Genomic DNA, 14,427 nt, shown 5'->3' with positions numbered 1-14,427 from the left:
TCCTGAAATATTTGGCTCTAAATATTTTTTGGAGCCCTAAAGATTCCTAACTTTTTGGAATCAAGAGTTTCATTAAATCTTTCCCTCCCTTTCTAACAACCCAAGGACATCATCTGGAAGTGACCTTTTAAAGCTTTCCACATGTGAAGTAAGCTACCATGATTATGATGGGACTGATTTTTTTTTAGTTTCAGGAAAAGTTACTATGAATCCATTCGCATTATATTTAGGTTCATGAGTCATACCCACATTATGTCCCTGGTAAAAATTATGAAAAGCCACAGAAATAGGAGAAAAGGACCATATGAGTGTCTATTTATGGGTCCGTGTTTGCTTTCCTACCTCAAATAGAAATACTCGACTCCACAATCTCTGGGAAAATTAGTCTTTGATTCAAAAAGATGTTCTATGACAGTATTACAGCCCTAACCATACCATCAGCCCACCAGGAAGAGAGACAGGAAGGCAACCAGAAGGACAGAAACTTCCTCTCACCAGGAAGTAACCAGCTCCAAACAAAAGATGAGTCACTTAGTGCCACCAGAGGAAAGATAATTTAGCCATTGTGTTCGTGATTGAGAAGCATCCAGTTCACTCACGGAAGACTTTTAGTGTCACTAGTGCCGGGAGCCAAATGTAATCTTTCCAAGCTGTGGTTGGGATGGAGAGTCATCTGCAGAACAAGGTCAATTTGTGACCCTGGCTGGGCACTCTATAGCTGAGCTTGGGTCCAGACCAGTCTCCACAGTCACAGTTGCCCTGTGCTGTGCCCATGGTGCCCATGAGCAGAGTTGCTGCAACTCACCGAAGGCATCCACAAGGAAAATGGCTCGCAAGAGATGGCGCAAACAAGCTGCTGTGCTTAAGCTCGGGTCCATGTTATTGATGGTCAAGCAGGACAAGTCAAGGTGGTAGGAATGAGACCGGCTGGGACCTGGGACTCTTTATGGAGGGCTTGCACTTGTAGTTGGACAAATATCTTCTCAAGCAAGAGAACATAAAGAAACAATTAGGGACTGAAAATAACTACGCTCATGGGCAGGTGGGGCAAATTATGAACAATCAAATACAAAATGCCACAAACCAACTAAGCTTTCTGATGTGCTGAGAGCAAAAGCAAGGTCCTACCCATGATACCCGCACACAGCACTACCAAGAGGGTGAGCAGACCACGTAAGCCACCCTTCTAGCCTGACTGGCCTATCCGCCCTCCCCTCCCCCCAGCATGCCTTCCTTGGAGAGTGTGAGGAAGGGCACCTGTTCTTCATTTTCTCTCCCTTTGCAGCAGCGTGAGTCCCAATAAAGCACTGCCTGAGTTCTTCATCTGGCCTTTTATCAATTTCTATTGATTAAAATGGAACTCCTTGGAACTTCAGGCATTGCCCCCAAGGAGCATCAGCACTTGTGCTAACGTTCAGGCAAAAAGACCCTCTAGGTGTCCAAGGACACTCTCCAGTTCTGCCAGGACATGTTGGCATTTCCTGCTGCTCTCCTCAGCAGTGGCTGGAGATTTCTTCTTCACCATGTCCTCTCCCGGGTCTGCACTTCCAGTTCTGGGGGTACCGTTATTACCCTAGGACTGAACTTTATTCTTACAGGTAATTTAGTGTTTTCTTTGAATTTGGGGAAGGGATAGTCAACTTCATTTACAAAAGGATGTATTCTGGAGTCCAAACAATATGATAAATTGGCAAGGAAGAATCTTTGTATTAGAGAACAAACTGATCCTAACTCCCAATTTTAATGTGACTAATTGGTTTTTATCCCTAAATAACTCAGTGACTCAGGCATCACTTCATGAAGGAATGCTTCTCTGAATTTCCCCACCTCCTTCCAAAGACACAGTCAGAAAACGAGAATATATGGTCACCCTCTATAAAATTATGTCTCAATCTCAGAGTGCTTTCCATACTAATAGATCTTCTGTACTCACACAATCAGAAAATGATAGAATGCAAAAAAAAAAAAACAAAAAAAACACAAAAACAACTATGGTATAGGGGGTGGTTGACCTGGATATTCAGAAGGTACCATTTCATCCAATGGTTAAACACATTTCTTTAGAGCAGACTGCCTTGGTTCACACTTCAGCTCTCTCACTGACTGTAATCTTGAGCAAGTCGCTTAACCTGTGCCTCAACTTTTTCCACCTGTAGAATAGGAATAAATAGTATCTACCCAAGAGGGTTGGTGTGAGAATTTAATGAATTATATGTACAAAATGCTTACAACACTGCTTGACACATTGTAAATGCTACTGAAGTATTACTGATTAATATTCTGGCATGTGGTTGGTCTAGTAAAAGAGGTAGAATTTGAGATGAAGCTCAAGGTAGTTGGATAAAGACAACTTTTTACCAGGATTCAGGAACACACTTTTATAAGGCTATAAAAACTAGTGGTGAAGGTGATGTAAATAGTTGTTTTCATTTTATTTCTACTAGTCTCTATTCACAGCAATGGTCTGGGAAAGTAATCCTTCCGTATTTGGCCCAGTGGAACTTACACTCCACTTCCCTACTCCTGAGCTCATGACAGATTCTGATATATTGATAATGGTATTCTTTCCAGTGAGAAGATGCAACCTTAGAATGCGTCTCAACATGGGCCTCCTGGGAGGCCCTGCCAATGATTGGAGGAACCAAAAAGATAAAACCACATATGGCATTCCCCGGTGAGTCCCTTGTGGCACCACAGAGAGACTTAAAGTCTAAAGAAGTTAAGTGACTTGCCCAAATGTTACACAGCCAGCCAGAGTGAGAACTGGAACTTGGACTTTTCTACTCTTTGGCTGGTATTTGTCATTCCATCATATATAACGGTATTTATTTTCCTAACATATCAGTTGGTTAGCTTAGTTCCTAATTAGAATGGCTTCTGACACCAAGTACATTGATGTAATTTTATTAATAAATGGTTAAATATACATATATATAAAATACATGTGTATGTATGTGTATATGCATGTGTGTAGATGGGTTGTCAAAAGCTCATCAGTAACAGAAGTAAAACCAACGAATCATTGAACTGGTAATCAGTAAAAGTTTATTGTGCATGCATCACAAAGACAGTTCACATACCAGGAGCCCTCAAACCAAAACATGGAATGAGGCTCAAAGTGTATTGCTAAAACACAAATTATTCATTGGAAAGACAGTGCCTTTTTATTCTTCACCATGATTGGTTATGATATTAGAATTTTGTTAAATGATAGGGAACTGGGTTAGTGGTTGCCACATAATCTGTTTGGGGAAACAGTTGTAAGTTTTGCTTTTGATTTTCAGAGGCATAAGCAAGAAATGACCCAGGTCAAGTCGGTCTTATAAAATAAACTAAGCTTTGCTTGAATGATTGAACTGATTTTTTCTGCTCAGGGAATTTTCCAGGCTGGTCTCTGTTTGTTTCTGATTTTAACAATATCACATATTTATTAAAGACATGTATATGCAAATAATTAAAAACAATAGGAAACATGATACACTCATTCATCCAGGAGATGCCCTACACCATTGTAGTGAAATTCATAAGCCTTGCTTGCTCTGCAGCAGTCCTGATGGCACTATCTATCAGGCTTAACCAAATTATTGTGACATGATCTTGTACTCAGGTTGCAAATTGAAAAGCTCCACCAAGCTCAACAGCAGACTGAGGATACTTAGAGCTTCATGTCTGTAAGCATAAATTGTGATATTTTACAGCTTTAAAATGATGCACAATGAAATGATTGAAGACATCATTACGTGGAACAATATCCAGCAGAGAGTGTGATATTCTTAATGATTTAGCACTTGAAGCCCTTATGGGAGTGTTAAGTACTTTTACTAAAGAACTGTAGGGAAGTGGTGTTTGTTACAGTTGAGTGAATCTAGACCAACAGTAGAGACTTGACCATATCATGCACATGTTCAGGGAACCTGGCAAATGGGAGAAAGTAAGTGGAGTGTCTGGCTCTAAGCTGAATGTGAGTGACTTACTTAGCATTACTGAAACCCTGGTAAAGTGGTTCTTAATCTTTGCTGAATATTAGATTCACCTGCGGACTTTTAACCCTCCCATGCTGGGGGTCTGTTCTAGGGATTGTGGACTAGTTTTTTGGGTGGGGCCAGGCAGTGGTGGTTTTCAAAGCTCCCAGATGATTCTAATGTTTATCCTAAAACATGAACCAATGATGTGGTCCTTGGGGAGCAAATGTATCAATTAGCCTTTTTTTTTTTTTTTTTTGATCCTCTTTTTTAACAACTCTCCTGTAGGGATTGCTGTGAGAATAAATTTAGGAGCGGAGAGAAGGAGCCACAGGTAGGAAAATACAAAGGATGGGGAACAATTTCTCAAAACCATCACCTACTTGTTCAGAGTTTGGAAGCTCTCCTTATAGATGAATCATTCAGTACGATTTATAATGACAAATCATGTCTGGAATATGACTATGCTTCCTAACATGGATTCAGAAAAATGACTTATTCATCAATTAAATTCACTTAATGAACTTTTGCAAGAATACATGGGACAAAAAAGCATAGTCTCTGCTCTCCAGAAATGACAGCTGGATAATTTTGTGGAAAATATTATAGGAGAGGCACAAAATATGCATATTTCGGCAATGGACTTTTCTTCTTCCCTCTCCTTCTTTGGAGCCAGGTACTTTCTATGGTTCATGAAAATGTAACTTGGGCGGGGAGGATGGTACTGCCTTTGTATAAGGTGCAAGAAATAAACTAACAGAAGATCATATCCAACAGCTGGTTTTTTTGGATCTTTTTTCTATTGGCTAGACCAGGGCATGAACCCCCTTCCCTCTTTTTTAAATTCTACTTAGAGCTGTACTTCCTCACCTCTGATTCCTCATCTTTCTCTCACCTGGTGGTGACAACTGAGATTGCAGTGAATGACAGTAAAACCTTCCTGGGGCTACATGTAATACTTGACAGGGTGAGGGCTAGGAGGAGGTTAAAAGGACTGAGGGGCTATGGGGGATTGGGTGGATGGGGTATGGATTAGGTGTATGTAGCTACTGAAATGCAAGCTGAAGCCCTCAGAGAAGCCTCTCCCATAAACCCACTATTCATTGAATGAATAGATTTTCTCACCCCAGCCTCAGGTAAAAGACCGTTTGATTGCTCTTTGGGATTTTGTATAATTGTTTGTTCATTTGTTTTATTTGTAGACTATATTATTTCCACAACAATGAGGGTTAATGCTGGGGTTAGGAAGGCCATAGGATTTCAGAGAGAGGTCAGACGCTTGTCAATAACCAAAGCTTCAGGAAGCTGAAGCTAGACTTTCATAGACTGTGAGTGAGTGAGTGAGTGAGTGAAGTCGCTCAGTCGTGTCCGACTCTTTGCGACCCCATGGACTGTAGCCTACCAGTCTCCTCCCTCCATGGGATTCTCCAGGCAAGAGTACTGGAGTGGGTTGCCATTGCCTTCTCCAGGGGATCTTCCTGACCCAGGGATCGAACCCGGGTCTCCCGCATTGCAGGCAGACACTTTAACTTCTGAGCCACCAGGGAAGCCCCTTCATAGACTGTAGACTTTTCAATTGGAAAAGTCACTGGAGAGACTTCACTCCACTCTGATTTTCTAATGAAGTGACCTAACCTTGAGAAATAGTGATGGAGTGGGGTGGAGATGAGGTGAGGCAGAGGGAACCTTATAAAGCCAGGCTATAAGAAAAGGGAAGACCAAGGACCCACTGGATAAAGGAGAGATCAGTTGCCTGATTATTCATGTTTTAACATTGAGTAAAAGTGAATTATTTTAACTAAAGAAATGGAAATATTAATATGAACCAGACGTGAAGCATTTAGTTATGCTGCTGCTGCTGCGTCACTTCAGTCGTGTTTGACTCTGTGCAACCCCATTGACGGCAGCCCACCAGGCTCCCCCGTCCCTGGGATTCTCCAGGCAAGAACACTGGAGTAGGTTGCCATTTCCTTCTCCAATGCATGAAAGTGAAAAGTGAAAGTGAAGTTGCTCAGTCATATCTGACTCTTTGCGACCCCATGGACTGCAGCCTACCAGGCTCCTCCATCCATGGGATTTTCCAGGCAAGAGTACTGGAGTGGGGTGCCATTGCCTTCTCCAATTTAGTTATGACTCATGTTAGAAAAAAAATAAAAGATTAGGGTAGTTCTTGGAGAGATAAGGACAGAGGAGCAGCATTGCAATTTACTTGGAAGTGTTGCTCAGTCACTAAGTCATGTCTGACTCTTTGCGACCCCATCAACTGCAGCACGCCAGGCTTCCCTGTCCTTCACTATCTCTTGGAGTTTGCTCAAACTCATGTCCATTGAATCAGTGATGCCATCCAGCCATCTCATTCTCTGTCACCCGCTTTTCCCCCTGCCCTCAATCTTTCCCAGCATCAAGGTGTTTTCCAATAAACTAGCTCTTTGCATCAGGTGGCCAAAATATTGGAGCTTCAGTTTCAGCATCAGTACTTGCAGTGATTTTTCAGAGTTGGTTTCCTTTAGTATTGACTAGTTTGATCTCCTTGCTGTCAGTTTGAAAGCATCAGTTCTTTAGTGCTCAGCTTTCTTTATAGTCCAACTCTCACATCCATACATGACTACTGGAAAAACCATAGCATTGACTAGATGGACCTTTGTTGGCAAAGTGATGTCTCTACTTTTTAATATGCTGTTTAAGAAGTGAGGCCTTCCCATGTAAGCTCTGAAAACAAAAGGATAATGCTTCTTCCTTTTCCTTTTCCCTCTTCACTACTCTCCCACATTTATTCTCCTCTTCCCTTTCTCCAGTCCAGTGTCATCATTGAGTGGGAATCCATGCTGAGTGACATGAGGCTCTCTCCAATCAGTGCTTCCCTAGTGATGTAGATGGTGCCACCCAGGGAACTCACCTGCTGTGTGTGGGGATGGCTGTGCCAGCAGAGGATGGAAGGTGGGGCATAGGGAGCTCTCGCCTCCATTTTGCAGTCTCCCTCTACCCCACAATCAGATATCTGGGTTAAGTGTTACCTCTGTTAGAAGTAGAAATTCAACAATAAAAAGGAGCAATTTGAATTTTAAATTTCATGTGGAAGTGATTAGGAGTATGATTATTGTCAATGGAATGTGTCATCATCGCTATAAAAATAGACTTTGGCATTACAGTAAAAGCAACTGTAATTTTATTTTGGAACTCCTTTGCCTTCTCTTTCTTTATAATCTCCAAGAAAATAATTGAAATAAATAATTGGTCCTCTCTTCCCTGCTAACCCTACCATTAAATCTCCTTAATACTATCACATTCATTATTATCAACATAATAATTCAAGAATGAATCAAAGAGAACCCAAACCCTGAAGTTTGCTCTCAAAGCCTTTTCAAGCTCTAGAACTTAGTGTTGGTTTATTGAATCTGCAGGAATCGTGATGCTACTGGTGTTTTGGTTAGTCAACTTCGATGATGCAATGTACCTAGAGAATAACATTCTATTTCCTGGTGGAAAATTGTAGTCTTTGCTTTCAATCAGAAGTGTAAGGACTCTTGATGAGATACAGTGAAGCTTCAAAACCTAGCAAAAGTAGGTAAAAATATATGAAGTTTGTTTCCTTGGACCTCTCAAAAAGACTATATCCTTTTTTTAGGGCAGCTAATCGCTCTGCAAATAACTTTCCCAAAATGAGGAGGAAGTTTCCTTTAGATGATTTAAAAAAAATACTTTATGTATTTACTGAAATTACTCCTTTGCTCCAACCCATAAGCAAGATATGTTGACTTTATAGCTCCAAAAATTACATCACATCACACAGTGTTTCTGTCTCTGATGCCACCACCTTAGTCTGGCTCTCATCTGTGTTGGCTCCACCTGCTCAGACTCATGCCCCCATTCCATCTTCTCACATGCAACAGCCGGTGTCCTCATCTCAGAGTGTAAATGACCTCCCACCCTACATTGCTCACCTGCTGAAAGACTTGCCCTGAGAGAAGTTTGAATTCCTCTAATGCAGTCCCCTCTCTCCCATCCTCTTGCTTTCTCTCCAGCACTCTGCTCTTTCTTTCAAAAGACTTTACAATAATTTGAAAATAGTTCATTTGCTTATTTTTTTATTGTATCATTTTGCCTAGCACATTGTATGACTCATAAATTCAGGGATATTTCTGTCTTGTTTATCTTTGGTTCCTGGTGGCAAGTGCAATAATGGACATGATGGACTTTTCCTGCAGCATTTTTGAAATAAAAAATTTCAAGCATATACTATAGAGAACTTTATAATGAACACCTGAATACCTAACCCCTAGTTTCTACTGTACTTTCTTCATCTTGTATTTATCCATCTCTCTATTCCTCTACCCATCAACACATGGTTGACTTTTAATACATTTGTTGAATGAATGGGTAAATGAAGAATTTACCCTTTGGTAAATAGAAGTTGTATGTCCTAAGGTGACTCAACACAAGACTACGCCTCCTTATTTCTGTGTGGACACAGGGTCTGGGGAACTATGTCATGTTCCGTACTACGTGTATCTGTTTAGCTCTGTACCAGGCATTGGGCCAGAAAACTGAGGAGGCCAGAAAAATGAGAAATAAGACAAATTTCCTGCCTTTCAGAGGCACATGCTCGAATAGTGAGAAGATCCAAATATGTTAGTGATAGAAGAAAGAAGTAGAGGATGTCGACTAGAGATTTTTTTTTTTTTTTTGCATGCACGCATGACTTGTTAATAAAGACCAACCAGTGCCATCTCAATGTTAAAACTGCCTGATTTCTTGGCCTTTTGTGTTTGTTGTTGCACAAGTAGGTGGAAACAATTGTTGATTTGGCCAATACCAATGAAGGAATATTTTATGATTCCTAGTTTAGTGAATGACAAATGCAAGCCCATTGGAATCATGAAACTCTTAGCTTTTTTTTTTTTTAAGTTCTGTACATACCATGAAATATACACATTATAGAAGCAAAGGAAAACATAGAAAAAGTATTGCTTATCTAGGCTAACTACGGTCAAGGTAAAGAGCATCTCTGCCTAGTCTGCAAAATTGACAGAGAAGAGCAGGTAGAGCTTTCTTCCTTCTGCATGCAGATAGGTTGTTTTCAAACTACGGTCGATTATATCTTTTGGACCCTGCATTTATTATTTTGATTGCTCAGAGGAAATGCTTACCTTTGAAGTGACATCCTGGGGCAGTGCTTCGCAATATCCTTTATTAAGCTTTACTGTGTCTATTCACATTTATTTTAATTCTTATTTTTAGAAGGAGGATTTTAAGAAGGTCAATGCATTTAAGAAGGTCAGTGATTGAATTCCAAGAGTACTTAGCAGGGGTCCCTGTATATAAAGGGTTGAATCATTGTGAACTGGGAATGCATCCAGGTTTATGCCTAACTGAGAATCCTCTGTGAAATATTTAAAAGTGAAAGCGTTCTTTTAAAACAGGCCCATGGACCTGGACAACATAGAAATGGCGAACACAGCGCTGCATACACAGCAGAAGCAGAGTTGAGATCTGGGCTTACTGTTCTTCTGATCTTGACTGTATCCTCAGCCCCTCACCCCTTTTATTGATGACATTCTGCTTTCTAGCATGTCAGGGGCCCTCAGCCAATTAACTTTCATTTGCTTACATTGTCCTCCCATGGGCTTCTACGTGGCAAATATTTCAGGGCCCAGTATGGTCCTGACCTGGATTTGCTTCCTGGCTTTGCCACTAGTAGTTAAAGGACCTTGAACAAGAAATGTACTTTTTCTAAGTTCTAGGTTCCTTATCTGTAACTGGGAGACCTTAATACCTATCTGAATATGTAAAACATGTCTGCCATGTAGAAGACTCTTGATAAATGTAGTCTTACCCTGCCATCTTAAGATCAGTTGCCACCTTGGATTAGTAAGAATGATATTTGCAGAGAAGTATGGATGTAAGCATCTAGATATTGAGTGCAATAGGAGGAAAAAGCAAATCTGGAGATGGATATTTTATTTATAAAATTAAACCTAATTTTATTTTGCAAAAATCAACAAATACATGTTCAGATCTGTTTTATCTTCAAAACACGTTTTTGTTTTTTAACAAACATGCAAGGTAATTTGGCATGCCAAACATCTTTCCCTCTAGTTCTCCTTGAAATTTTCTTTCATAACACAAAGAAAGGTGCAAATATTGTCCAAAAACTATTTATATTTTTACCCTCCAGAATTACTAACATTAATATTTATTGAGAGGAAAGGAAAACTGCAAGGTTTGTTCTTTGGCATTCACATTTGACTCAACAGTATAATTAAAAACTTGTATTTGTTTCTAAGATAAACACTTTGAAGGAAATTTAATAAATCTTGTTTTTGCTCTGCAAAGGAGCCACTATATCAAAGCATTTAACTGAAGCTGTCGAGTTCCTGCTGGTAGAATATTACTTCCAGCCTATTTATTAGCTTTTCTTCCCGTAGCCCAATATATGATCCCTACCCCCCTCTCCACTGAGTGAAAGCACAGAAAGGATGCAATTTCTTGTCTCTTTTCCCCCAGCATCATGCAAGGCAAGGCAGCATCACAATCACAACATCTGAATTTACTTTGATTATGTATTTTTTCTTATGCTTAAAATTATTTTGTTTTATAATACTTACTGTGTTATCTAAAATCAACATTGTTGATTTTAAACTGTTATAAAGCCAGACTTTTAGAGACATTTGAAACAATTCATGAAACATGTCTGAAAGGAGTTAATTGCCTTAAACCAATGCCTTCAATTCTTTTGCACTTGAAGGAAAAGAATTTTAGGTATCAGCAGGTTTCTAGAAAATAAGACTTTAGGGGTCTGTATAATTTATTCAGATCTTTTTGTATATTGTAAACAAAGATAGGATACTTTGTAGCTTATAAACAAATTTTTAAAAAATATATCCTTCACTATAGAATAGGTATCAAGGGAGCATTTTAAATTTGATTCTGATAGATCTCTTATGAGCCTATTTTTCCAGAAAAAGCTTATAGGCAATTTACCAATTAAAAACAAAATCTGAACTCATAGATTTAAGTTGAAAGAATATGGTACGTGAGGTAAGGTCACTGTGTTATCCATGGTCTGATGCACAACATGGTGTGTATAAAAGAACCTAAAGAGACATCTATCTCAAATTTCAGGCAGGATCTAAGACTGCATAGAGAGGGGAGAGCTTTTGAGGTTAGACAGTGAAAGAAGCCACAGTATTCACCTAAATCAATGCGTTGGAAGCAGCATACACATATGCAATGCCAGTTTGCAGAATGCAGAAAAGATCAATTAGAAATTGTACTGTGATAGCCACACATTTTGGAGAAAAATTCCCAAGCCAGGCGAATGTGGATTGGGATAAAAACATAGGCAGTGTACACTACCATAGCAAAGATGGTTAGTATGATGGTATTGAACATAGATTGCTCCCAAGGCTCCAAGACAGCACAGCAGCTAATGATTTGATATTGATAGTAGAGCCAGGATAAGTAGTCCTTCACACGCTTGAAATCCATGGCTGGTTCCTTCAAGCTGCAGAAAGTCTGTCCTGTTAAAAAAAGGTAACAGATTAGAACAAAACATAAATAAGGCACTGAACACAGAATCTCCTTAGATTTTCATGATCTCAGCATGTTAAAAATTTTCAAAGAGGGTTAATGATCATTGAGTGAATTACTAATAGGAATATTACATGGATATAATACACAGCATGTTAATCATAAGAATTAATAATATTGTCATTACTACTAATAATTACTACTAGAATTAATAGCAATATTATTAACAGTAATATTTATCTAAAAATCATTAATGCTAGTAATAATTCTAGTGATAGTAGTATTTACAATTGAGGCTAACCACATTTTATTTAGCTCTGTACATCGAGAGAAATAAACATGAATTTTCTATTTCCTACGATTATATTTTGTAAGAAGAAGTTTAAAAAATAGTATGTGGGAAAGAGTTAATACAGCAAGCCTGAGGCTGCTATCTTTAGAAGGGCCCCTGGCTGGCATCTGGGAACTTGGTTTTTGGAATGTTCTCTTCATTCCCTAATGGATAAGGATGATTCACCATGCCCAGACTGTGTAAACACTGTAATTTATGGTGAACACCTGCTTTATTCTGGGAGCCTGGAATTTTTGTAATTGCCAGGCAGAGAGTGTCCATATAGCCAGCCCCAATAAAAATCTTGATGCTGAGTCTCTAATGGGCTGCCCTGGGCAGAAACTTGACATGTATCATGGTACTTTTTGTTGGTAAAGAAAGAAGCACGCTCTGGGTGTCCACTCATGGGAGGGAGGGAACATCTGAAGCCTATATATGGATTTCTTCAGACTCTGCCCATGTCTCTCTTCCTTGCTGATCCTGTTGTTCATCATTTTGCTACAATAAACCTTAGCTGTGAGTATGAATATATGCTGAGTCCTATGAGTCTTTCTAGCGAGGCACTTGACATGTGGTTGGTCTTAGAACCTCGGAAACAAAGGGGAAGCCGAAAGTGTACCTTTGGGTGGTCATTTGGTTTGGGGGTAGAGAACTTATGAAAGCCAAAAGAATGTTTTGCTGGCCCTCGGATAGGATCACAGTTAAAACTTCCTAGAAGGAAGGCCATCAGACACCCATAGACATGGTGGATGTCCTTGTATATATAAGCTGACCTGTGCTTGTTCTGCTTATTCCTGAGAATATCATGGTGCCACATCATCTAAGTCCACCTTGATGACTTTTACTATTCAAATCACAGTTACATCTTTTGAAGATCATTCCTATGTTCTGACATGAACGTATTTCTCTTTTTTTTGATTCTCATTTGAGTAAAAGCAAGATATTTTTGCTGCATAAGACCGTGGACTCCTCAGGTTATGGGGAGATTCTCATGATCCTAAGGCCTAGCATAAAGACAGTCATCAGTGAATACTTGCTGAACAAATAAGTAAATAAATGAACAACATGTAACTAACTTAAAAAAAAATAGAGATGACTCAGTCTGGACCTAAGTGGGATACAGTTTGCTATTGCTGACTTTCAATAGCTTGGCTTTGATAATAAGTAACCCTTTCTGATTGGAGAAGGCAATGGCAACACACTCCAGTACTCTTGCCTGGAAAATCCCATGGATGGAGGAACCTGGTGAGCTTCAGTCCATGGGGTCGCTACGAGTCAGGCACAACTGAGTGACTTCACTTTCACTTTTCACTTTCCTGCACTGGGGAAGGAAATGGCAATCCACTCTAGTGTTCTTGCCTGGAGAATCCCAGGGATGGAGGAGCCTGGTGGGCTTCCGTCTGTGGGGTCGCACAGAGTCGGACACGACTGAAGCGACTTAGCAACAGCAGCAGCAGCAACCCTTTCTGATAAGGATAATTTCCACAAAACTTAAAATGGGAAAGCCTTTGTGTTACTAGGTCATGATTATTTGTAATAATGGTCAGAATAATCCAAATAAGTAGATAATAGAAACTGAAGTTGTTTTTACTTTCCTATGAAAAGAAAAGTGAGCCTCTCATATTTTCTAGAAGCCGGAGTAGGGAACTAAGTAATTAGATATAAATGCATTGCCGTGGCAGGTGGACTTCAGTGAGGAGTTACCTCCAGTGTTCTTCATTCCTAACTCTAGTTGCAGAGAAAGAGCAAAGGTCAAAGGTCTTAGAGAAAATGAGTGACAGAAGGAGTGATAATTTTAGTGAATAATATTATCCAAGTAACCAAGATTTTCCATTGATAGACTGATAGAGAAAATTAGGAGATATGACTATTTGAGCTATTAGGCTGTTTCATTAGACAACTGTATGTTTCAAACTAAATTTGATTTTTAAGAATCTCATTCATGGATACCCATACTTGCTCCCTCTTCATTACCTAGACAGTTTAGGGTGGTGCCAGGTAAGTGACTAGGAATGTGAGAGTCCATTCATCATGTATGAAGTTCCAGACTGTGCTGGGTGAAGGTGGCAGAATGATGGCTCAGGGAAGCCCAGATCTTCCCCTTAAGAAGCTTGATCCAGTTGGGAACACAAGTAGCAATCAAACAATATATGTAAATATATAATTATCAACTACATTATGCCCTAAAGGACAGGAGCAATGTATAAAGGGGCTGTGGGAAAATTAATCCAGCCTAAGTATGTCTCTGAGGAAGAGATATTTGAGGTAAAATCCAAGAGATGACTGTGAGTCTAACAGATAAGTCAGGTGGGGAGAATGGCCAAGACAGAGGAATCAACTTGTGTTTGTTCAAAAGTTAGAGGATGGAAGGAGTTTGATAGGAGGTTGGGTGGGGCAGTGAATGGAGCACAGAGATCTGGGGAGGGAGACTGGGAGTATGAGAAAACTAAAGAGGAGGAAATGACCAGAGTGAGGCCACACACCCTAAGCTTGAACCTATGAGTGAGGGGGCTCCAGAGGTTTTTAATACGGGAATGCTGTAGTGGGTTTGAGAGGATGAGACTTTAAGTTCATATAGACACATTGCCTTCCCTGCATTCTAAA

At 39.8% G+C, this 14,427-nt stretch overlaps 1 protein-coding gene and 1 pseudogene across 2 annotated transcripts in view; both read right to left on the bottom strand.

Annotated features, from left to right (window-relative positions):
- Positions 1–591: 591 nt before the first annotated feature.
- On the bottom strand, positions 592–1,525 carry LOC104988487 (annotated as a pseudogene).
- Positions 1,526–9,911: 8,386 nt separating this feature from the next.
- Positions 9,912–14,427, bottom strand: part of SPTSSB (serine palmitoyltransferase, small subunit B) — a 29,485-nt gene continuing 24,969 nt past the window's right edge. Inside the window, exon 2 of one of the 2 annotated variants that reach the window (XM_010839824.1) lies at positions 9,912–11,482. In XM_010839824.1, coding sequence (XP_010838126.1) covers positions 11,220–11,450 — 231 coding nt within the window. In that variant the 5' untranslated portion in view covers positions 11,451–11,482 and the 3' untranslated portion in view covers positions 9,912–11,219. The remainder of the gene's footprint in view (positions 11,483–14,427) is intronic. The other variant, XM_010839823.1, reaches the window with a different exon arrangement.

The sequence above is a fragment of the Bison bison genome, unplaced genomic scaffold (genome assembly GCF_000754665.1).
Source record: "Bison bison bison isolate TAMUID 2011002044 unplaced genomic scaffold, Bison_UMD1.0 scf7180017864135, whole genome shotgun sequence".
Classification (NCBI taxonomy): domain Eukaryota; kingdom Metazoa; phylum Chordata; class Mammalia; order Artiodactyla; family Bovidae; genus Bison; species Bison bison.
The sequence above is the reverse complement of the archived record's forward strand: the minus strand, read 5'-3'. Positions and strand labels throughout refer to the sequence as shown.